Here is a 23,291-nt window from a genome sequence, read left to right on the forward strand (position 1 = left end):
CTGTGGATTCTGATTAGGCAAAGTATAGCCTCACTTATTCTGAGTACCCAAATATGGGGAGAGTTTTTGACTTTGATCTGAAAGGACTTGATGGGTGGATCACCTTCAAATTTGTCATGAGGAGGTCTGCTTCACCATCTTCTGGTAGATTCAGCATTATACTTTGTATCATCCAGAGTCTGCCTATGAAGTGCACTTCCAGTGAAGTTGTCCCATCCTTGAGGACTCTGAGGATCAGAAAGGCTCGAAAGAAGTTCCACTGTTAACCCAATCTCTGCTTTCTCTTCCATAGCTTTCATGTATGGCATTGAGCTAGAACCACCCAAAGGGTCTGAGCTGGTTTCATTGCCAAGTCTGTATGAAAACCATAAACCCGGAGACCTTGAAATTAATGCATTCCCTAAGTTCTTCCTTGTCCTAGGTGATTTTGAAGGAGTTATTGGAAGCAGAGGCTCTTTAAGATCTCTCAAGGACACAATGTTGTCTGTCTATGTGTGTGTTTGTCAGTGAAGTAGCCCTTCTGGTCAGTGAAGCAGATTATGGACCCAGTTAATCTTCTGGGAAATGATCTTTCCTCTTAAAATTTAATCATCGGGAGAATGGAGAAGAAAGATCTAGTCTTCTTGAGTTCTGAGCTTCTCTTTGTTCCAGAGCTGTATCTTCTCTGATGTCCTCACTAATCTTCAGATCCTGAGAATGTGAAGTAACTGTAGGAATATTCTTTGGAATAGAGCTGAAGGGTACACCTGCTTGAAAAACTGTGTCTTGTGAGCTGTTGGATCTCTATTAAGAGCTAATCTAGATAATGTGTCATCTTTTTTTGTGGCCTCCTTATGCAGAGGTGCAACTGACAGCTTGCACGCACCTGTAAACTGCTTGTGTATTGCCGGAAAGGGATCGAGACAGAGAACTGTGGAAGGCCACACCTGTAAATGGTTGCCTTGCTATTGAGGGCTCGGCTGATTAGGAGAGCTTTTTCTGCACGTCTGAGGATAAAAGAATCTTTCAGCTTGGTCTTTCACCAGGCTGAGTCAAGTGGCTAATATGCTGCAGTTCTTACGAGTGCACTGGAAGGCCTCAGTAACAAAACAGCTTTCTGTGCATACCTTTCTGTTGGTGTTGTTTATTAAATGAGACAGCTCAATGAGAAGTATCCAGCTAACTCTGGAATAACATACCTCTTGCAGGTGTTTTGCTTGAAACTGGATTGATGCTATCTGCCTCTTCCTTAAGAAAACAGACTTTCTTCTCCCTCCACCCCCTCTCTCAAACTCACCAGCCTGTATGATCTGCATCAGCTAAAAAGCTTGGCACTGTTGTAGACAACCACCTTAGGAAAGCAGCTGTAAACCTTGAGCATATTCGTACTTAAGGTGATGAGTTAACTGCTGGTATTTCTTATCTGCTATACTTTCTCTTCAGTGTGACAGGTAGTATCTGTCACAGGTAGTCTTTCGCTAGACAGAGGTCCTCACTTCCTAGCTTGTATTGAAAGGGGTTTGACCTGAGAATCTATGTTCGACTGATGCTAAATGCAGTGGACAAAGGTTCTTGTTCTGTAATGTCAGTAGTACTGGCATAATGTTTTGCCTTGCTCTGATCGTCAGGATTACTCAGGGAAATACAGCAGTCAGTGTTTCACCCTTCTCCAAGGAAGAAGTTGAAGGATCCCTGAAGAATGCTGAGAGCAGCCTATTTATTCTTACAGCTTCCAAGCTCTCCTCAAGGAAAAGGAGTACTCAAAGTGGACTGCAGGCCAGCTGTTCCACAGGGTGCGAGCTGAACCCTTTTCCTTTGCTAGACATTGGCAGTACATGACAAAGTTTGACCCATCCATCATCCTCTGATTAGATCAACTCACAAGAAATGACTGGCTGAAATCAGCATGAAAAACATGCTGGTAGAAGAAAGCATTTGAGGTCTTGTGGTTTTGTTGTGGTGTGGGGTTGTTCTTTTTTGTTTATTTTTTTTAATTGTAGCAATCGCTCCTTGGAAACCACCCCTCTGCATTGTGGTCAGTTCAGCCCCTGAACTACCCTTGGATTTTAGTTGAAATTTCATATATTGTTACGTGTATTCATTATCTTACCATAATTTCTGATGTACTAAGAGATACAAGACAATTCTGGTTAGAATTTACCACGTGTATAACAAATTATTAATCTTCCAGCTGGATTAAAGTATTGCAGCGCATCTGTTTGTACAAATGTTGAGACTTCACACAATGTCATCTTGCCTGGGACACACCACCACACATCCTCAGATGTTCTAAACATATCACTTCTGCCTTTCTTTCTTTCTTTACTGTTCTTTACATTGGGCTTTGTAAAGACACATAGAAATCAGCAGGTTCAGAAAGTAGAACTCTGATTTCGTTAACTGTAAACTGTTTAGTTGACAAAAGACCTAAAGGGCATCCAGTTGTCACTGCAAATGTTTCACACAAAGGTGAATGACACTTAAATACAAAAGCAGTATGCCTTTGTTTTAGGTTTGCTGCTGCATTCTGAATAACAGTCCTGGTCTCGAAGAAGGCCCATTTTAAATTCTAAATACCCTTGAAAATTGTCTCTACTTCTGTGTAGCTTTAGGCAAGAAAAAATTGCCAGCAACCTGGGAAATGAGGGTTTTTTTGTTTTGTTTTATAACATGAGTAAGAATTCCCTTGGCACTTAGTCATATGTATTTCTTTTTGCTGTGTTTTAACATCTGAACTACTGCCTTAGAAGTATAAATCTTACGTTTGACATGTTTCAAAATCTAATATTGCTGTCAAAGGTCTATTTTAATTCTAATCATAGTATTATCTGAAGTATTGATTTGTAAAGATCAATGGTAATACATTTATTTCAGCTTCCATGACGTTGTAGTAAATTCTTTCCAAAGCTAGCATAGAACTTAGGTTTTTTGAAATGGTGGCAGAATCGGCAGTGATTTCTGTGCAAAGCTGAAAATAGAATGTTCATAGAATGGCATATGCTGGTTTTTTTTTGTTTGTTTTGTTTTTTTTTTAATTTTCACTTAAAGCTGTCATACTTTAAAAAAAAAGGGGGGGGGTAAATAAATTGAGCAACTAATGCACATAGAAGTCCTGTTGTTGTATTTACTTGCAATACATCCCTTCCCCCCTCCCCCTGTCTTCTAGGTGCAGAGTGAATTGGCTTACTGCAAACACAATTTTCAGTTTACTTCTAATTATGTGACATTTGTTGTATGATGTCATTTGAGGCATAAACATTTGTTTACTACCTTTCTTATTTTTGCTTAATCTTACATTGCTTAGCTACTTGCCCACAATTATTTTCCAAGACTGTGTAACTGTTCAGTTTCTCCAAAGGTGAACCACAAAAAGAGATTAATGGCATCAATGACTGTAATTTATTCCTTGAGTAGTAATAAGTACATAGAGTACTTTCCAGCCACGTGTGTTCATTGTTTCAGCTGATGTGATTTATGCAGTGAAATATGAGTCTGGCTCATGTAATTGGATGCTACATCTTGGGCTGCAGGACAGTAAATGAGATTAAGCTGTATTACGTTTCTGAAGGCAGAATATACAGTTGTTAAAATGGCTGGGTTTCAACATTCGGGTTCAGAAAAGAAGTAACTTCAAAAGTAGACATTTTCTGACTAAACAAGAAATAGGCTAATGTACATTGGCAACGTTTGTTATCATAAAATCGAATTAAATTATGATTCATATAATTGAGAGCTTATAATCTTTGCATTGGTGTCTGTTTTCCAAAGAAGTATTTTGAACATGCTTTCATAATATGTTGCAAAGAATTAGAGTTAAATAAGACTCTTCTGACGGAAGTAAAAACAGTAGTCTTACTTTACACTTATGTGGGATTTTATATTCTGCTCCTATTTTTCAGTTTGATAGTGTTATAAACATAAAGTAATTGCCTTGGGGGAAGATACAAGTTCTGTAATATACAAAATAGTAAGTAGAATTTATGGGGTTGTTATAGCCTCTGTTTGGCAAACTGCCGTATAGTTGCATCATCCTGTAGTCATTATCTTTTCCTGGCTCCTGACCTTACTCTAAGAAATACCATGCTTTTTAGTTATCCTTTCACTCTTAACTTGTAATTTGATTTTCTTATTAGATTATTAACAGGAAAAAAGACTTCAGGTTTCATATTAAAAATGAATATTCTGCAGTCTTATTGCAGCCCGAGCATATCAAATAAGCAGTATAGATACTCCAGTGTTTGTTAGATGTTCGGTGCTTGCTATTTGCAACAAAGGGCTGCTATTAGATTAATACCCATAGTATTGCACACTTACGACGTTTTTGTTTCTCCCATTCTTAATATATTTTTTCTGAAGTCTCATTGTAAGAACTCCTTAGCCTTTTGTCAGAACAAATGCTTTGACTCTGCCCTGCTGCTGAATGATGTTGCGCAGAGAAGGCAGTGGCAAGGAGTGTGTTGTTTTTGACAGCGCCACTAAAAGCATGCAATGTTTCTGAAGGGTTGGCAGGGCCTTGTAATAAGGGCTGCAGGAAATGACTGTATTGGGTGTGGAAGAGAGACACTGTCCAGATTTAACACACGAGCTACCGAAATACTTGAAAACAGAGGACAGGAAATGGTATCATAGGATAGACTAAAATGCTGTACAGAACTCCCTTTGTTTATACAGAGTGTTATTGTTCTGAAGTTTAAATTCAAGTCAGAACACCGCAGCTTTGGCATATAAAAGGTAACATGACAGCCTAGTGAGTAATAAAATGCTATTTATTATTAAAGCCTGGACTTTTTTATAACAGTAAGTTCTTAAAATGTTCTGGCATTTTTTCTGAAAATGGAAGATGCTGTACCATTTTTTAAGATATAATTTGGTGAAAATTATGCTATTTTCTAATAACTTTTCCTCAGTCACATCTGTTTCCAAGTCCACTTAATTTTTACTATGTCCATTGTGCAAGAATTATCTTCTAATCTGATGCTGTGTACGCTGTCTAATGTTTACACTCATTTATAATGGATAGGCATTGATGCATAATTGTATTTAACAAAGCCAAGGTTCTATGAAAACTGTCTCACAGTTTCAGGAACCTTAGGGGTAGCACAGAACTTAGTTTCTCTTTTCTGTCTTTTCGATGTGACCTAGCTGTGGCTAGCTTTCTCCTAGCAGTCAAGAGGATATCTAAGTCTACAATGTATTATCAGCTCAAGCACAATTTTTCAGCCACTATGACTAAATTTTTTCACCAACCTACAAGCATCCCAATAAATTCTGCTGTTTTCTGCTGAGGAATGTGGATGCTTCAATCACAAAATGAGATTTTGCTGTGTTTTTTAATAGAGAAGGAAGAATGCTGGCATAAAAAGCTGCTGCTTCTGCTGTGTGCCTTCTTTCCCCCATAACTTCAGAGTTAAATGGTAGAGTTCTCAGAAAACATATTCCCATGCCTCCCATAGAAATGATTCGGGAAAGTACTTAATTAGAATAACTCCCCCTTGCTCTATGAACCTTGAAAAACTGAAGGGACATATCAGATCATCCATGTACGGTCAGGCTTTTGGCACAGTAGGAAATCCACAAAGAAAGAAAATCCAGAATTTGAAATCCTGGCTTTAGAGTTGTGAATTTACTGCTCAACCATATGTGAGCAAGAATACTGTGGTTGCAAATCCCACTAAATTCTACCTACTTATAATTTTTTTTTCTTTAAAAATATTTAGCAATAACTTTGTTTCTGGAAGACCTTTATAAAACTCAGTAGAATATCTTCACATCAACACAGGAGCTTTGTTATAATTCTTACATTAATCTTCGTTTTTTCCATTTGTAACATGATAGAACAGTATGTAGGGTTCCAATTGTGGTGGACAGGGAAAAGGAGAGGATTGCATCTGGCAGTTCCCCCACTGTGTAACGAGGATCAGTAGTAAGGGAGGAGGCTCCCTCGTTAGCATCCTGGTGAATTTACGCCTAGGTTCTCAACATACACTAGCTCAGTAGCTTCGCAGTACAGTCACCTTTGTGGAAGGTTGTGCTCTTAATGATACGTGGTATTGTTCTTCTATTAAAGGCATTAAAATTTTTTCTAAAGAAGGTTGAATGTGACACTGACAACTTTCTTATTTTAATTGCTTTTAGATTAATATGTACATAATGTAAGAAAATTCATTGGGTATAGGGGCCTATTCAAATTAGAATAATGATACAAAATTCATGCCAGTATGGCGCTACGGGTTATTAGAAGAGAATTTCCCCCACAGTGAACTTTGTGTAATAGACTTCTCTCTGAATTGTGACTATAAAGGCTGCTTTCAGAGCTGCAGTGTTAGTATAAACACGATCTTACTACGAATTGTGTTTATTTATACGCACATATACACAAGTTCTGTAGTGTGAACTATAGGGTTCCCTGTTGCAAAGTTCCCCTCGCTTAACAACTTTTTTTTTCATTTGCAGCTGAATAAGGTGTGTGTATTTTGGGAATTGTTGCTATAAATATGATAAAATCATTGGAATGCGGCTGTAATTTTTTTGAGTAATATTTTTTGCTTAACATGATTGGTGCTTTTGTTAGTACAGGAAAACAGAATACGAGGCACTTTGCTGTTTTACTGTCTTGTTACTTTTTTCTGATCGGTTTTGAGTGTAAGCTAAGGCCTGTATCTTGAGATCAACTTTTGGAGATTTCTGTGCCAAATCCAGGACCTGTAGGCTTTGGCTTGTCTAATTCTACTCAGAATGAATATCAGGAGTAAGGTAGAGAAAGACGTGTGTCAAATAAATTGATGGGCATAAATGATGTGTGTATCTGTGTCCAGAGCTTGGAATTCATTTGAAGGGAAAGGATTTGTTCCCCTCATTGTGGCTAAACACAGTAATCACGCAGTATACGTTTTTGAGACTGAAATTAATTTATTAGGGAATAGATACCAGAGTCCTGCAGATCTTGAAGACATTTGAAGAATACATTTTAGAAATAGAGACTTTAAGAGCTGATTTTTTTTATTCTAACAGGCAACAATTCAGTATAGTTCCTGTTCTGTGGGGGTGGGGATGAAATGGGGCTGTGCAGAAGCACTCTCATTTTTGCAAGCTCAGCCTAGAGGAACTTCGAAGGGCAAAATGACAAAAAAACCACAACAGATGTTATTAGAAATAGTTCTTTGGCAATATGCTCTTCTCAGTGTTTAAGCTGCCACAGTGTGCCCTTGAGGTGATATTGCCTTTACATATTGATCTTCTGGTGAAAGTGGTTTTTGTTTGTTCGATTATTCAATACTGCGCCTCTCATGAGAAGATTGTTATTGGAAGCTTTACAAAAGAAGTATTTCGTAATTTGTACATGGGCACCGAAATTTTGTATTGCTACTTCTCTGCAGTCTTAACGGTACATTTGTTTTTCCTCTCTCAGGAAATGGGTTTGTGAATTCTCGAGCTTCACCAAGTCTGCTCGGAACTACTGGTGGTGGGAACGGCTTAGGCAAAGTCATGCCTACCAAGTCTCCACCTCCGCCTGGAGGAGGTAATCTTGGAATGAACAATCGCAAACCCGACCTCCGTGTTGTCATCCCACCCTCCAGCAAGGGAATGATGCCCCCATTGGTAAGTTAAAACATTTGTTCTGTGACTGACTTCATGAAAATGAAGTGTTCTGTCCACATGCACAGGGAGGAACGACCTCCTCTGCTTACCATAGGTTACAGTAATAGAAAGGTGTTTGTACTCCTCTTAAACTTTACTAATGAAAATCTAAGTTATAAGTTGTTACCTTGGGAGAAGTTAAATTTGTAAGGATTGTTTTTAAAGTGTAAAATAGCAGTCTGACCTGACTGCAGTTAGAGTGCAATCCTAGAGACATTGATTGGGATTTTGTTGTTTTGATCTGACATCTCACTGACTCGGTGCCAAGACCTTCGTTGGTTTGGAGGATGTGGGTTTTAAAAAGAGTTATGCATTATTCTGTGGAGGAATGGCTGACACTGTTTTTGATGTGAACTGTATTTATATGCCCTGAAGCACACTCTGTACCTGTTTTTCCTGGGTCATAATGGTTGTGGGATGTAAAATGTAGCTTCAGTGGTAATGATGGTCTGAGAGAAAAGCTTGCTTGATGTGGTATGCTGGAATGCAACCTTGTGTGTCCTACAGTGGATGTCATGTCTTCAGTGAAGGCATAGAAGAGTCATGAGGGTCAGGCTTGGTCGCTATTTGTGTACTTTTCAATACTGCTGTGCAGTTTGGCATGTTGGTACGAATGTTTGTTCAGCCTAGATTTGGAATAGCACACAAGTTTCGTGTCAGGCATGAGGCAACCACAGCATTGAGACCAGAACTGGTCTTTCAGGAAGAGTTACTCTATTTTTCCTTTAATTTGGCTGGCCAGATCCTTTGGTCTTAGTCTTTCACTGTCATGTAGAAATTTTAAACATCTATGTGTACATTTTCTGTTTTCTGTGTATGGAAGAACAAACAGTAACCAAGAGGAGCAGGATATAAACAATACAAGTACTCACTGTATAAGTCTTACTTGTTTTTAAGATACCACAAGTGCTTACATTTGTTACTGGTATTCATGATGAATAATACAAAATTAATCCAAGTAACAAAAGCTATAATTATCCTCAGATTAATGATTCTTGAAGTTGCAGGTTTTTCTAGGAATACTAAAGTGTAGAAGACGTAGGAAGTACACTGGCTGATTATTAAAGTGAAAATTACACTTTTAAATTAATTAGAAATAGGTACAAGATGAGGTGCTTGTTAATGCATTTTGTTCTAATGTTAGTAGTCTAGAGTAGCTATTTACTGTTGTGTTGTTAAGATCAACATAATACTCAATTTAGGTTTTGTCTGTCTTTCTGAGGCAACTGGAGGGAGATTTCAGAGTAGAGATGCTGGGGTGGTATGATGGCTGTGTGTGAAAAATATTTTTTTTTACTGAGCTGGATGGTCATTGGATCAGTCCAGCCAGAAGCTGCTGTGCTCCATATCTACATGTGTTGCCAGTGTGTAGCTGTGTCCCTGTTTTTGCGAAGTTCTTTCTGTGTTACATTTGACAAAGCATGTGTACTTTCAGCAAAGTATTTTTTTAATTGATCTGAAGTACGTAAAGTGTTGTGCTTCCTGGTAGTATTATTTACAGAATCAGGTGGCAAACTCACATTATTAATTAAAAAAAAATAGAAATCTTGAAGTACAAACGTGTCTTTTTTTGAAAGCAATGCTATTTTTAGTAACTGTGTTATCCCTCTTGTTTGCTGAGTACAGTCGGAGGAGGATGAATTGGAGTTGGTGAGTTTGGGCTGCTGTTTGATGAGACACAGCAATATGCTGAAAATGTCTTTTACTACAGCTTTTGAACTGTAGTTTCATTACATATTTTAAATAATTCCAGTGTTCCCTTGGTAGCAGACAAAAATACATTTGTTTTATCAAACTCAAAACCCAGCCAGTTCAAGTTAAAAGCACATCCAAAGTCTAGCACTTTCCATTTGTAAACTTCTGTTTCTTTTTTTCCTGAAAATATTTCTGTTTTTCTTGGAGGGAACATTGGAACAGAGCCTTGCAGAGTAACTGTCCATGTGCATAGGATATTTACTGTCTTTTATGTAAAATATAAATAACCACTTATCCCGTAAATTATTGGAATATTTTTAGAAAGTGGCTTCACTCCTCAAGTGCTTCAGATTGTAACACAAGCCCTGTATTACTTCTCTTATTTTCAAGGAGATTACATCATTGCTGGTGAGGTCACCTTTTTGGAGTTTAGAATTATTTCATCCTGTGTGAGATTATCAAACCACAGGGGTGTTCCCTGTTTACCAAAAGGAATAAAGTATTGGAAATGAATAATCTACCTTTTTTCCAGTGGAAAGATATTTTGCTTTTGAAAGGAAACTCTTGGGATTTGTATTTTTTCAAAAAGGTTTAAACATTTGGCATTCTGTCTGGAAAATAACGTAAGGCTAAAATAATTTGTAACTTATTTTTAGAGCAATTTACAAATTGTTTAGCTGCTGTAGCACAAACCATGCAGAAGAGGCTGCATCAGAGTGCAATTGTAAAGACAAAGAAGTCTGCCTATTGCGTGCCTTGATTTGTCTTTGAACATGGACCTGTTGCTGATATGAGGCTCTAATTGCATGAAAGCATGGAAAATGTAGTGATTTAGATAAATTTCTTGATGAATGCATGCTGTTTGTTGATTTTTTTTTTTCCTTAAATATGAGCAATATATTTACAAAAGTGAGGGGAAATGGTTTTTGAAAGTTAATATTGAAGTTTTTAAGGTTTACTGGAATGACTTGCTAATCAAGCAGTTGAGCAGCTGTCATGCATGGTTCTTCTCACCTCTATAGCGAAGTGTCTGGTTTCCAGAACTAAAGCTCTAATTCAACGTAAAAACAGTTAATCCAAACACCATTGCAATGGGAATTAATGCAAAAGCCCTTGAATTCAGGTCTTCCCACCTGCTCAGAACTGCCGAGCTCTTTGCGGCGTGCAGCAGCGACGGGCTGGTCTGTGGCTGCTGCATGGAGCGTGGGCCCTCTGGTGGCGTGAACAACTGGGCTCGACTGGTGCGGGAGGGAAGCTGACGCGAAGAAAATGTGGTAGTGTCTTCCTCAAATGCGGTAAAGAAGTACCAAGTACGCCTGCAATGTTACGTCTCTTAGTATGCGAATTTCTGATGCTAATTGCAGTGCTAGAGAGCAGTTCCAGATTCTGTCTGTGAACGTTTGTTCTGTATGGTTGGAACTGAGCACTGGACACGAAAAACTGATAAGGATGGCAGCATAGCATGGAATAAAGATACCAGATTCTTCCTGTTACTGCTATCGTTTGCACCAGTTTAAAAAATAATAATAAAAAAAAATCAAAAATCCTGAAATTTGTCGTGAAGCTTCGGCTGAATCTCCGAGTACAACAAAGATTAGACACATCTAAATATTTCTTAATGTCTCTGTATGGCTCAGTGTTCAGGAATTATATTCAGAAATAAATTACCTCATTAAACCACCTTTAGCCACTCAAAAAAGAAAAAAAAAAATTCCCGTGGGGAAATCCTTTGGTCTGGATTGTTTCCTAGTATGCTCCTCTAACTTTTCCATTATACAGTAATCCCAACTTTATAGGCTGCCAGCCAAGAAAGCTTTGGAAAAAGGTCAATTCCTGACAGACACAAAAATCTGCTCTAATAATGTATCTTTATGCCAGATAAACTTGGTCTAGTGGAGATTTTCAGAAGTACGTAAGTGATTTAAAGGGATGAATTACACAGAAAATCGGTGAGACTTTCTCTGACTTCGAGCTTTGAAATCTGGGAGCTTGGCAGCGGAGTGGGTACCTCTGCTGACCAGATGCCAAAGAACCTCCAAGTTCTTAGGAGGCTCAAAGATGGGCTTTCAACAGAGATCAGAAGCTGGCAGCCAGTGGAAGGTTGTAGCTAATTTTAATAAGGTAGCTGTGGTATTCTTTTCTCTTTGGAATGGAAAGATACAAGCCGAAGATTGAGAGCCCTCAATTCATCTTCGCAAGTTTAAGCTTAAAATTGAAGAGAGCCATGTTTCTGTACCTGCTCATTCCGTTATTAGGAAGGGAATCATGCATTTTTAATACTGCTCGCTCTCTCAAGATCAGACTGGAGGAAAAACAGTGCTGCAGATACTGAAATACTTGTATACCTGTCCAAAATAAGGAAAAAGTAGTAGTAGCTTCCATCTTTTAAAGTTAGGAAATGGAGCTCTACCAGAGATGAAAAACTGCTGCTTTTGTAGCAAATGTTTTTTCAGAGATGGAGGGAGGTTTGCTTTGAAAACACATTTTCAGCGGTTTGAAATCAAGCTCCTTTAATCGGGAACGGTTCTGTAAGTATGCAGAAATACAGAGTGTAGGGACTTCTCCTACTTCTAGTATTTCTAAGACTTCTGTAGGTAAAACTAAGTATCTGTTGTTTAAACAAATGCAGCATTTGCTGTTCTTGACAGTATCTGGCATGGCTAAATGTGTTGAAAAACGTGCTGAACGATGTCTTTTGAAGAACGATTTAAAGTTGCCTCCCTGAAGCTTGGTACGTTCTGTGGCAGAGAAGCTTTGCTGTCTGGTGGTATGCACCACAGCGTTTAATACAAGGTTTTCGAAACAGCAGATTTCGTTGAAGGGCTGGAGTGCTGTGTTTGCTACAGATGTTCATTCCGGTATATGGGAAGGACAGACTGTTATTAAAGAGCCACGTCGTGCCTACAGTTAGAACAGATCATCTGCGACAATCTAGTTTAGCTATTTTTCCTGTCAAAAAAGCACAGTTGCTCTGTGTGAACTGAAGCGTCATTTGCTTTGAAACATAACTGCATTATAACAAGTACTCTCTCGGTTTCTCAGGAACCATGGGAACAGCAAGATTATTTTATCACTGAGGTCTTATCAACACAAATTTAGAAGATCTGTGTTCCTTTCAGGACAGGTGTAGTCAGCACAGTGTCAAAACTGGCAGCTAAAATTCTGAAAATGGGATGAACAACTGGGAAGTGGGAGACTTTTCTGGTGGAACTGCACCTCACCATATGCACTAAAACCCCTTTAAAAAATAAGAATAAAAACTCTTAAATCACTTAAGAACTTCTGAGAATTGTTGTATATATCCTTAAGAAATTGCATTTGGTTTGATGTCCCACAACTCTAACACTATTGAAATCTGCATGCACGGGAAGTGGACCAGTGAGTCTTAATTTCTTATTTCAGTTTGCCAAGATCATTCTGGTTGTCTTGAAGTGTTCTGCCTTGTTTAGAATCTGTCCTGACAAAAAGGATGTATCTGTAACTAAAAAATAAAGAAACACATTTTAACGGAATGCTATTTTTATATTAGCACTTGAGTTTCCATTGTTCTAACTGATATCACAAGACATGTTGTTATTTTTAATAATTTATAGAATACCCAAAGGATAAGCAGTTCTCAGTCTACACAGCCTCTTGCTACCCCTGTGGTGTCTGTGACAACTCCGAGCTTGCCTCCGCAGGGACTGGTGTATTCGGCCATGCCTACTGCCTACAACACCGGTAAGCGTTGTTTTTAGTAAGGGGCTGGATTAGTCAGGTGTAAAGGGCTTTTGTGATTCATAAGCCCAGAAAATTTGCATTTGTGTGACACTTCACTTTATTTTCCTTCTCAGTTCAAATGAAGGCTCCTATTCATCAAAAATGAGCCTTTAGCTGGTAAAATGTGTAAATGTTGAGACTTGCATCAGGAAGAAGCTTTCAGTCAGTCAGGTTGCGCACAGCTGAACGGAGCCGCACAGTCAAATGCGTTGCTTGTAGCAGTGGTGTTCAGGCTGTCCCTCTGAGAACCGAAACGGCTCACGTGGAAGCAATAGTTGATGCTTCAGAGCGTGCTGTCCCTTTTGTTCTGCTCTGCTCAGTTCCAGCAGCAGGAGGGAATCGTGTTCTACCAGGCTTTGAATTTACAAAAAAGCCCAGAGGTACAAAGCCCAGATAGGGCCTTCTCTGCAGTGGTTTTATCGAGAGTGAGGTGAGGACTCGTGCGAAGGCATTGTCAGTATTTCACCGTTGTGAACCTCTATTATCTGAAGGACCTTAAAATAACTTCTTGTCCAAGGTGGGTGTGATGCAAGGAATTTGGTAATAGAAGTGGTAATTGGCTTGTCGGTTTGGAAAGTAGTTCATGATGTGGTGCCTCCCACTTTGTCTCCACACCAATGGAGATCATTTTCAGTTCAGTCTCAAGGTTCTGTATTTGTTACTGCCCCCTGTATGTAATCAATGAAGGAATTTTTGTAATCGTTTCCTTGAAAGGCTGCGGCCTTGATGATGTCACGTTGATTACTATGGATCTGTGATGCATAGTTTAATTTTCAAATGCACCTGCAGAGAAATTATATTGCAGATAAGTGTCAATAAACTTACTAAGTCAAAGCTAAAATAGGTATTGGTTAAAACTAAAAAGGAAAACAAATAATTCCCCAGGTCAGTGTTCTTTTTAGATGAAGTCTAGTTAAGACATTCAAACGTAAGTGCAATAATTGGTTAAAACAGGAATTTCTGAACTGGGCGCCACTGTGTTGGCAAAGTTTAAGTCTTGTATGGTAGGCTTTCAAATTCAAAAAAATAAAAAAACAAAAACACAACCGAAAAAAACCAACTTCTTTGTTCTGTAATGATAGCTCTTAGGAACAGAGCTACACTAGAGACCTTCCATTTATAGCTGATCAACTCTGGCTAGACAGAAGGGCCTGAGTGTGTTATTCTCTTCTTTCTGTGAGTCTGGGAAGATCTCCCCTCGACCCATATTGTCCTTGGCTATATGCAAGCAGCTGGCAGGCATGAGATGCTCAGGAACCTGGGAGGCAGAGGAGGGCACACCAGGAAGGAATAAATCGCCTTTCCTTAAGGAGCCACTGTGTTGGGTTTACGTGGCGAGGCTTTGGTAGTGGTGAGGGGGCCGGGGACACACGCGTGCTGCAGGGGAGGCTGCTCTCGGGATAGGGGAGGGCTGCCCCAGTGTCAGACAGAGCGCGCTCCGGCTGGCTTCCAAATGTACCTGCTGCTGCCCGAGGCTGAGCCCGTCAGCAGCGCTGGTGGAGCCTCTGTGATAGTATAGATAAGAAAGGGTAAAAAACTCTGCGCTGGCCTGCTGTCAGTGACCTGATGTTCTTACTCTTGTGCAGAGGTCAGGACAAATCCAAGAAAAACCTACAAGGTCTGTAGAAAATGGCCAAAGTCCGAGTGATGCCGGGATTTTGTAATTTTCTTTGCTTTCTGCAAGGAGGGGTGCCATCAGGGATCTGTAATGTTGGAAGATGGAATAGATAGAGCAGCCGTCCATTCATAATGATTTCCCCCCCAAAAAGATGGATTTTTATACATTTTCTCCACTTTTTTTAGCTTTGAAACTGTTCACTACAGTTTTTAGTTTACACTTGTAGCCATCTTCCAGCCAAACAGCTGGCATCTTTTTGTATCTGTATCTTTTTGTATTAATGTGCTCATGAACTGCTGTTTAGTCCCCTTCAGCCGCCTGCTGCGGGGGTTTGCTCGGAGGCACTGCCCCAGGCGGGTTCGCGTGTTTCAGGAGGGCTGCTCGCTCCTCAGCACCAGGAAGTGTTTATGCTCCGGTAGCACCCACCTGAGTTGCTGAACACTTACGCGAATCATCGCTATCCTGAGGGGGGTTAAAGTCGTCAAAAGAAATGGATGAAGGAGAAGATGGGGTTGCAGTAACAGTGTAATGAGCAGAGTGGAGAATTGTGCTTGGTGACTTGTTTTGGATTATAAGCTGAAGTATGAATTTGCGGGAGATACAGATCTTGGTTCCATACTTGCCACAAAGATTGTTCGTATATTGCATTTAATGGCTGTTTAAAGTAAACAATAGTTCTGGTCCCTGCTCAGAAGACTGACGGTGAGTTTCACCTGTCACCTTCATCCCTTCGTTCTCTCGTGCAGTCGGCCGTCGTTTCAGGTGCTTCGGGTGGTATGTGCGCCCCTCATCCAGAGTAACTCAGAAGCTGGTGGCTAGAACAGGCTCAAAGATCACAAGTGCGAGAGGAGCTGTAGGCTGAACCTCGGGAGGTGGCCAAGACAGTTGAAACTGGTGTCCCACGTGATGGATACGTGCTGGTGTCACTGGGATATGATTTTAAAATCAGCCCATTTCCTTTGATAATGCAGTAATTTGCAAAAAGCTTTTAGGCTTTAGTGTTTCTCAGACACTTCGAAATTGTTTCTATTAGATTGAGCCTTTCAGGGGATCTGCAAAAAGAAAATTTGTGTTGAAACCAAGTTGCCATCTGGGTATTCCCAGGGTAGCCACCACTTACGTAGTTTTGCGGTTCAAGGACTAAGATAAAATTTGGACACCTAAATTGTTTTTCTGGATTGATAGGGTTTTTTTAGGGCTGGAGAATGTTGGATATCAGTTTCGCACAAATATACTATTTTACACAATTTCTTTTGCTGGAGAAGTATTCTTTCTGCAGATTACTGGAGGAGGGGCCAGTGTTCTAAAACAGTCTAGGCATTTTAAAAAATATTGAAAAACCACAGAGATCAGTTAACTAGCAACGTTACACTGGAGCAGAGTGTCTCTAGCCGTAAATTGTATTCCTGGCTTTAGGTCAGTTACTTCGCAAGGGCGCGAACTTCAAAGGTATCTTCTTGCTAGGGCCACAGCAGTGATGGTTTCCATCGTGTCGAAGGAGCTCTCTCATCCCTACAGCTTTTCCGTCTTGCAGCAAGTCACTCGTGTAGAGAAATGGGTGTCCTGCTTTTACTGCTCGCAGATACAAGATGGGTTAGGGAAATGATAATGCAGCTAATGTAGTACTCGTTGGAAAAATATCTCCTCAAACCCCTGTCATCAGACACGTTCTGCCTGAAGTACCAGAAGTTAATTGTCCATTATCGTAACAGCTGTTATTGCAAAGAAAAAATACATGGGAACTGAATCCCTGTGAACGTTTCCTTCAGGTCTGCCCTTGCAGGAGTCCCGCTGGCACAGAGCAGCACGTCCATCCCAAGTGGTCACATTTACCGCCCTTGCACGCTGCCGTAGCTCTGGCTGCCTTGGAGCTTCAGTGCCTGTCCTCGTCATTGGAGGGGTGGATTTTTTTTTTTTTTTATTTAGCTTTGATTTTAGCTTTGCAAAAGGGCTTTGTATTGGTGCGCTTGGGAAAAATCTTTCTGTGCAGAAACACTTGTGAGGGGTTTTCAGAGTTCCAATAAAAACGTGAACTGAGAAGAAATGAAACAAAAAGGCAGCCTGAGTAGCTTCACCCGCTGGGGTGCAGCTGGGGTCCCGGGACTGTCGGGAGGGTTCCTAGGCCTCTCTGGAGAGCACCGCGCCGTGCCGGCACTGGGCTCCCCGTCCTCTGCAGGCTGTGAAAAGGGAAACCTAGAAGCTGTGCGCAGCAAAGGGGTTGGTGGATGAGAATGGGAAATTGTTTAAGAAAGCTTATCTCAAGAGAGAGAAATCATAATGGCATTGTCATTTTAGGACAATACTAAAACCCCCCAAAACAACAACAAACCCCAAAACAAAACCAAAAAACCTAAAACCAAACCCAAAACAAAACACAAACCCTGCTTAATCAGAGTTTTTGCTTCATCTGCTGGCAGTATAAAAGAAGTTTGGCTGCTAGCATTTTGTCACATTCTCAGGAGATGAGGATTTATTTTAAGGAAGCTATGTTACAAAATAATCAAAAGCAGACAAGTGCTTGCGGCTTTGTTTTAAAACCTGAAAGAAAAGCCTGAGTGATAATGATAAAGTGAAAATAACTTTCCCCATGTGAATGAAGTGAGAAGTGTCTAAGCCTTACAGCCCAGCCAAGACTAACAGCTAGTCAGGGACTGTTGATGAGCAGTACATTGTGTTTTCTATTATCCATTTAAGTTGTATTTCTAAATAATTATATTTTTTCTTCGAAGTAAAGAGGTTTCTTTTTGTTTGGTTGTTAGAGATGACAGTTTAATCAGACCTAAAGTAAGGAGCGAAGCTGTTGTGGGGAGAGGGAGAGGGTGCTGCCTCACAGTGGGACTGCACGAGTGGGGCAGGCGGGGGGCCGCTGAGGCTGCGGGGTCTGTGGCCACACCACACTGTCGGCCCCCGGCCCAGGCTGCAGCCGCGCTGGCACCATCTGAGAGCCCCTCTGTCCGCCTTGGGGTGCAGGGACCGGGGGACTGTGAGCTGGGCTGTGGCAGGAGCCAGCCCAGCGGTGACAGCTGCTCCCCTCTGTCAACTCTGCTGGAGGCCGGTGGCTTCAATCAGTCCAGCACGAGAAACACCGTTCTTCGCTAAGGACTTGTGTGGAATCTTCCCTTTTTGTTTCATTTTGAAATTTCCACACAGACTAAAATACTCAAAAATGCAAACGCTTGTCTTGCTGTAAGATGTGCACACATACATACATACATATAAAAAATGCACAAACACGTTGTACCTGTGGGTTTAGAAGAAGCTGTGTGAGATGGCAACATGCAGCAATTGAAAGCAGAATGTAGGAAAATCGGTGTTTGGAGGCTCGTGTCCTGTTCAGCTCTGTGTGAAGCTGGAAGGACTGCTCCCAGACTGCAAGGTTCTCGCCTTTGGACCTCTTTGGGTCACTTACCTTTATTTGTTTTGGGCAGAAAGCCTTTATATTTGTGTGTGCGTGCGTGCATCACATGCGCCCATATACATATGTGTGTGTATGTATAAAAATAAATCTATAAACTACGTTCTTGTTTATCTGTGTTTCCCTCGTAGATTACTCCTTGACTAGCGCAGACCTGTCTGCCTTGCAGGGGTTTAACTCCCCGGGAATGCTGTCCCTGGGGCAGGTGTCTGCCTGGCAGCAGCACCACCTCGGCCCCGCGGCCCTCAGCTCTCTCGTGTAAGTACGGCCGGCGGCGTCACCGCGCCCAGCGGGAGCCTCTGTGGGCCGAATAATCTGCGCCGGGGAATGTTTAGCACAAGATCGGTTTAGTTTCTGGTCTGGTGGTGGTGGTGCATTGCCTGCCAAGTTTGCTGCTTGGCGGGAAAAGCATTCTTGTTGCACGTTGGTTGTCCCTGTCGTCAGGCTGACGAGCCGTGCCCCTGCAGGCCCAGCTTGGAACAGAGGAGTCGCCTACGCGATTAACCTAAATGTGTGGAAATGGGAAATATTTCTGTTTGCTTTACTTCCATAAATGTGCTCAGACCTTTAATCAATGCTTTTTTCAGCTTTGTTGCTTCACCTCAGTAAGTTGCCTTTATTTACGTTCTCGTTTTGAGGGGGTTGAACCCCAAGACCACGCCGTCGCACAGACAGATGAAAGCTCAGTTTCTTTTCCGTTTTCGTGTTTGCTTATTTCTGCCTTTTGGTTTTCTTTTTCCCAGTACTGGCAGCCAGCTATCTCAGGGTTCAAATTTATCCATTAATACCAACCAAAACATCAACATAAAATCTGAACCAATTTCACCTCCCCGGGACCGTGTAACTCCCTCGGGGTTCCCGCAGCAGCAGCAGCAGCAGCAGCCACAACCACCGCAGCCGCCGCCGGCGCCGCAGCCGTCGCGGCAGGAAATGGGCCGCTCTCCTGTCGACAGCCTCAGCAGCTCCAGCAGCTCCTACGACGGCAGCGACCGGGAAGACCCGAGAAGCGATTTCCACTCGCCCATCGTGCTGGGCAGGCCACCCAATTCCGAAGACAGGGAGAGTCCGTCGGTAAAACGAATGAGGATGGACACGTGGGTGACATAAACCTGCAGCGCTGCCTCTTCAGTTTTGTGTTCTCAAAGCGAACTGTCCTGACATATCTAAATTTATAAATAAGGACACGAAATAAGTATATTTATATGTATATACATACATGCATATATATATCGTCACCTGCGTATATATGTGCTCGTGTGTGTAGCATACACAAAATCATCAGGCACTTACGACAAACTCCTTGTGTAGCTGCAGCTGTCCCATGGCAAACCGTAACAGAACAATCCCGTAGGTATTGAGCTAGTCTGGCGCTTACCCGGACTTGGTGTTTTCCTAACGTAACCCGTTTGGCAGAGAACCGTTGTACCCGCGTTGTAATCCCACCACACTAGACCGCAGAAACCGAGAGGACTCGCCTGTAGTAACGTCCCTGTGTGTTTTATTCAAGCTGTATGGTTACTCGTAGTTAAGAAATAATGCTTTGTAGCAGCAGAGCAGTAGAAAAGCAGGAAGAAGAAAGCAATACTGTACATAAAATGACCTTTATATTACCCAACCTGGCATGGGTCTCTATTGCAGAGGGTGCATGGAGAAGGGCTGATGCTATAAGAAATAAAAAAAACAAAAACAAAAACCCTGTTTTGCACGTGCAAAAAAAATAGTGTATTGGGTCAAAGAGGTGATTTTTTTTTTTTAATGAGTGAAAGAGAGACATAGAGAACTCGCATGAAATATTCAGAAAATATTAGCCTAGAAAATAGAACATTAACAAAAATAAAATTAATATATTAAGTTATAATTGGAATATGTTTGACAAATTTGTTTTTACGTTCATACCTTTGAAAAATATAGAAACGGATTTTAGCTCATGTATATTTTATATTAAAGAAAACAATACCCTAATGAATTGAAGACTATATATAAAGTTATATACAGTACTTTTGAACACATTCTGCTATGAATTATTTATATAAGCCAAAGCTGTATGTTGTAGCTTTTTTGTAGAGTATAGTTTTATCTTATTTTGACTTTCTAGTTTTTGCTTTCAAAGATGAAAAGGAAAAACTTGCAGGCGGAACCTTGGGGGAAAAATAAGCCATGAACACTTATATGTAAATTTAAATTTGAGCCAAACTCTTTGTGTAAATAGCATCCTAAATATATTATCACCTTTGGTGTAAGTACCTATGTATTGTACGTTCACCAGATTAAAAAGTATATTTTTGTGGATTGACGCCAACTTGAAAAAAGGCGAGGTCCTTATTAAGTAGAGTATTCACTGTTTAATATTTACTATTTTGTTAAATATACTGTACTTTCTTTGGATTTTAATTATTATTAATATTATTATCCAGATTTTTCAGAGGGTGTATAAAGGGGTTGTCCCCCTCACTGGTGGTGAATGTGTGCCGTTAAATTGTAATCTCTGTGCTGTATGGTTAAGCTTCATTATACATTTTATATATATGTATATAAATAGCAAAGTGGCAAAAAAAAAAATCCGGTGTTAAGTTCATCCTGCATAAATATAAAAAAAATCTGTTACAACACATTTTAAGGCATCATTTTAAAGCTGCCTCTTCTGAGGAGGGGAAAAAAAAAAACAGTGGAAAAACTTGACCTAATTTCTCATGATAGGGAAGTAACACGTATCGGATGAGCACAAAAGGTGTTCTGAGGGGGTAAGTGGTGTAGGACAAAGCCTCAGAAAGAACGTGGCTGTTCCTCTGTGCTGCTTCCAGGAGCTCCAGCGCAGAACCCGGAGCCCCACCGTGTCCTCAGCGCGAGCCCCGGGACGGCGAGGGCCGTGTTGTCCCTCTGGTGCTGCCTGGCCCCGCTCAGACCAGGCCCGCGGAGGGGACAGAAGCCAGGTTTGAGCGGTGAAAAAAGTCTCAGGAGCCAGGAACTGGGCTGGGGCGAGGCGGTGTCCCGGGTCCGGGGAGCTGCGTCTGCCTGGTTGGAACCTGGCCCCTTCCCAGGCCCTGCTGCGTGCGCACGGTGCTCCTCCGTCCTGGGAACCTGGTTATGCAGGTACAGATACACCTGCCTGCTGCCAGGGCAGGTTTGTTACCCAAACTCCTTTAAAGTTAATCCGGAATTGGGGTTTTTTTTTGGTTGGTTGTTTTTTTGTAATTTAAAAACACTGTAGCTCAGCAGTGTGAGCAGTGGAAGTGCAGCCGGAGCAGCTGTCTGCGGCTGTTTGCCCCGCGTCGGTACCTGCAGCTTCCGAACCGTGTCTCGTTGTCACGAGGTTCTGGTTGGGGTCAGCTGCTCGCCTTCGGAGAGGGTTCCCCGCTGCCTGCAGCTGGTTGTTGCTTTACAGAGGCGTAGAGGAAAGCGAGGCCTGTTCTAATGTCCGCTTACCGCCTCAGAGCGCCTGGTGATGCCCTGAGGAGTCCTGTGATTTTTTCGTTATTTATGCACACCTATGAACTTTGCTGTCCATCCGAGTGGGAGTTCTGCATTCACATTTACTGTCTATTTTCTTGTGTGCCTTATAAGATGGCTTTGCTGACTGTATCTCAATAGTCTTTATTTCTATGCAGGTTTTTGAACAGTACTATTACTGTTTTCATAAAAAAAGCGACGTAAGGGTTAGAGTTTGTATTGCAATCGCACCAATGAATTAAAACGACAAACCCAGCGGTTCTTAAGGCCTGCTCCCCCGCCGCCCCCCGCCAGGCGCCGCAGCAGGCGTCTCGCCGCAGAGCTCCCGTGCCGGGGAGAAGCTCTTGCCACTGAGTAAAGGGAATCCTGGTTTTTAATAATGAGTAACTAACTTTGGAGCATACTTTTTTAGGAATTGTAAAAATGTTTTATAAAAAAAAAAAAGACGACATAGCACAGATATTTCAACAGGTAAAAAAATACATTTTTTTTAATTGCCTATACTGAGTGAAGTTGCAAGTGGATCCAATCCTGGTCTGAACCCATTCAAGTCTGAGTGATTTAAGATTTTTATCTGCTCGTGTGACAAATCGCCTCCATCTTCGAGCTCTCACTGTAGTGTTTGAAAATAGATGTTATCAGGGATTCGTCAGAAAAATGCTTTAGCCTTTCCTTTCACTTAAAGGACACTAATGCATCAGAACCTTGCGAGTTACTGCGCGCACAAGAAATACATAGTAAATAAGGAACAAAACAACTCCTAACAATTGATCATGGGAAAAGTGAAATCAGAATGTGAACGAAAGACTTAACAAATGTAAACATTTAAATCTTGGTAGAAACTTTCTTCACTTTGCTGTGCAAGAGAACACTGCTTTGCTATATTTAAAATGGCTTTTTTAAAAGAGATTTATGTATTTGGTAAATGTTTGTAGTCAACAGTTCACAAAGAAGCTGTTCACGGTTTAATGATGATAAGCCGTTTGGCGGCACAAGCTGGACTTTGTTGCCATCCTTGAGATGAATCTTTTAAGAAAAAAAATAAGTTAATCTCAATTTTTTTCCCTGAATGTGTTGTTTTTTCTTCAATATACAATAAATATTCTAGTGAACTTTTTATCAAATGGTTAAGAAAATGCTAGAGGTTGTTGTAAAATATTTGTATCCTGCATTCACTAAAGTAAAGATACTGGCTTTTACTGTGTACTCTGGCCTCTCTCGTGTGTGCAGCCCCTCTTCCCTGTGGCCCATCTCTGCCCCCCCAGGTACCTGGAACACTCTTTGGCTTCTGTCCCGAGGTACGGGCTGGGGCAGCAGCCGTGACCCTGTTAAGTGTGGGACTCCTGGGGGTACACCGGACACTTGCTGTGACGCTCAGCTTCAGACCTGATGCTCTGTAGGAACATCGCTGTGGAACGCTGACAGGAACTTGTGGAGAAGCCCTGCAAGGTTGGGCCTGGTGACCTCCCCCCCCCCCCCCCCCCCGGGCCCCGCTCTCCGTCCTCGCTGCCAGCTGGGCCCGGGGTGGTGCTGGGGGGCAGCTGCACCCCAGCCCCATTGCTGTGGTGTGAAACCAGCGAGAAGGAAACGGTGCCACCACCCCGATGGGGCTTTGCGAAACAAAGGCGTTCTGAAGGCGTACCCATGCTGGTGCCAGGCGCGGAGGGGGCAAGGCCCGCCTCTGCCTCGGGAAACTGCTCAGCCGGGGACAAAAAAACACCCGCAAGCTGGCTGGGGTGG

General features: G+C 41.6%; 1 protein-coding gene across 7 annotated transcripts in view; it reads left to right on the forward strand.

Annotated features, from left to right (window-relative positions):
- MEF2A (myocyte enhancer factor 2A) overlaps positions 1-22,757 on the forward strand; it is a 94,013-nt gene extending 71,256 nt beyond the window's left edge. For 4 of the 7 annotated variants that reach the window (XM_075432067.1, XM_075432072.1, XM_075432071.1 and 1 more), the window contains 5 exons: positions 7,388-7,578; positions 9,244-9,267; positions 12,906-13,032; positions 18,236-18,362; positions 18,848-22,757. In XM_075432067.1, coding sequence (XP_075288182.1) covers positions 7,388-7,578; positions 9,244-9,267; positions 12,906-13,032; positions 18,236-18,362; positions 18,848-19,211 — 833 coding nt within the window. In that variant the 3' untranslated portion in view covers positions 19,212-22,757. The remainder of the gene's footprint in view (positions 1-7,387; positions 7,579-9,243; positions 9,268-12,905; positions 13,033-18,235; positions 18,363-18,847) is intronic. The other 3 variants (XM_075432070.1, XM_075432074.1, XM_075432073.1) reach the window with 1 other exon arrangement.
- Positions 22,758-23,291: the final 534 nt, after the last annotated feature.

The sequence above is a fragment of the Opisthocomus hoazin genome, chromosome 10, assembly GCF_030867145.1.
Source record: "Opisthocomus hoazin isolate bOpiHoa1 chromosome 10, bOpiHoa1.hap1, whole genome shotgun sequence".
Classification (NCBI taxonomy): Eukaryota; Metazoa; Chordata; class Aves; order Opisthocomiformes; family Opisthocomidae; genus Opisthocomus; species Opisthocomus hoazin.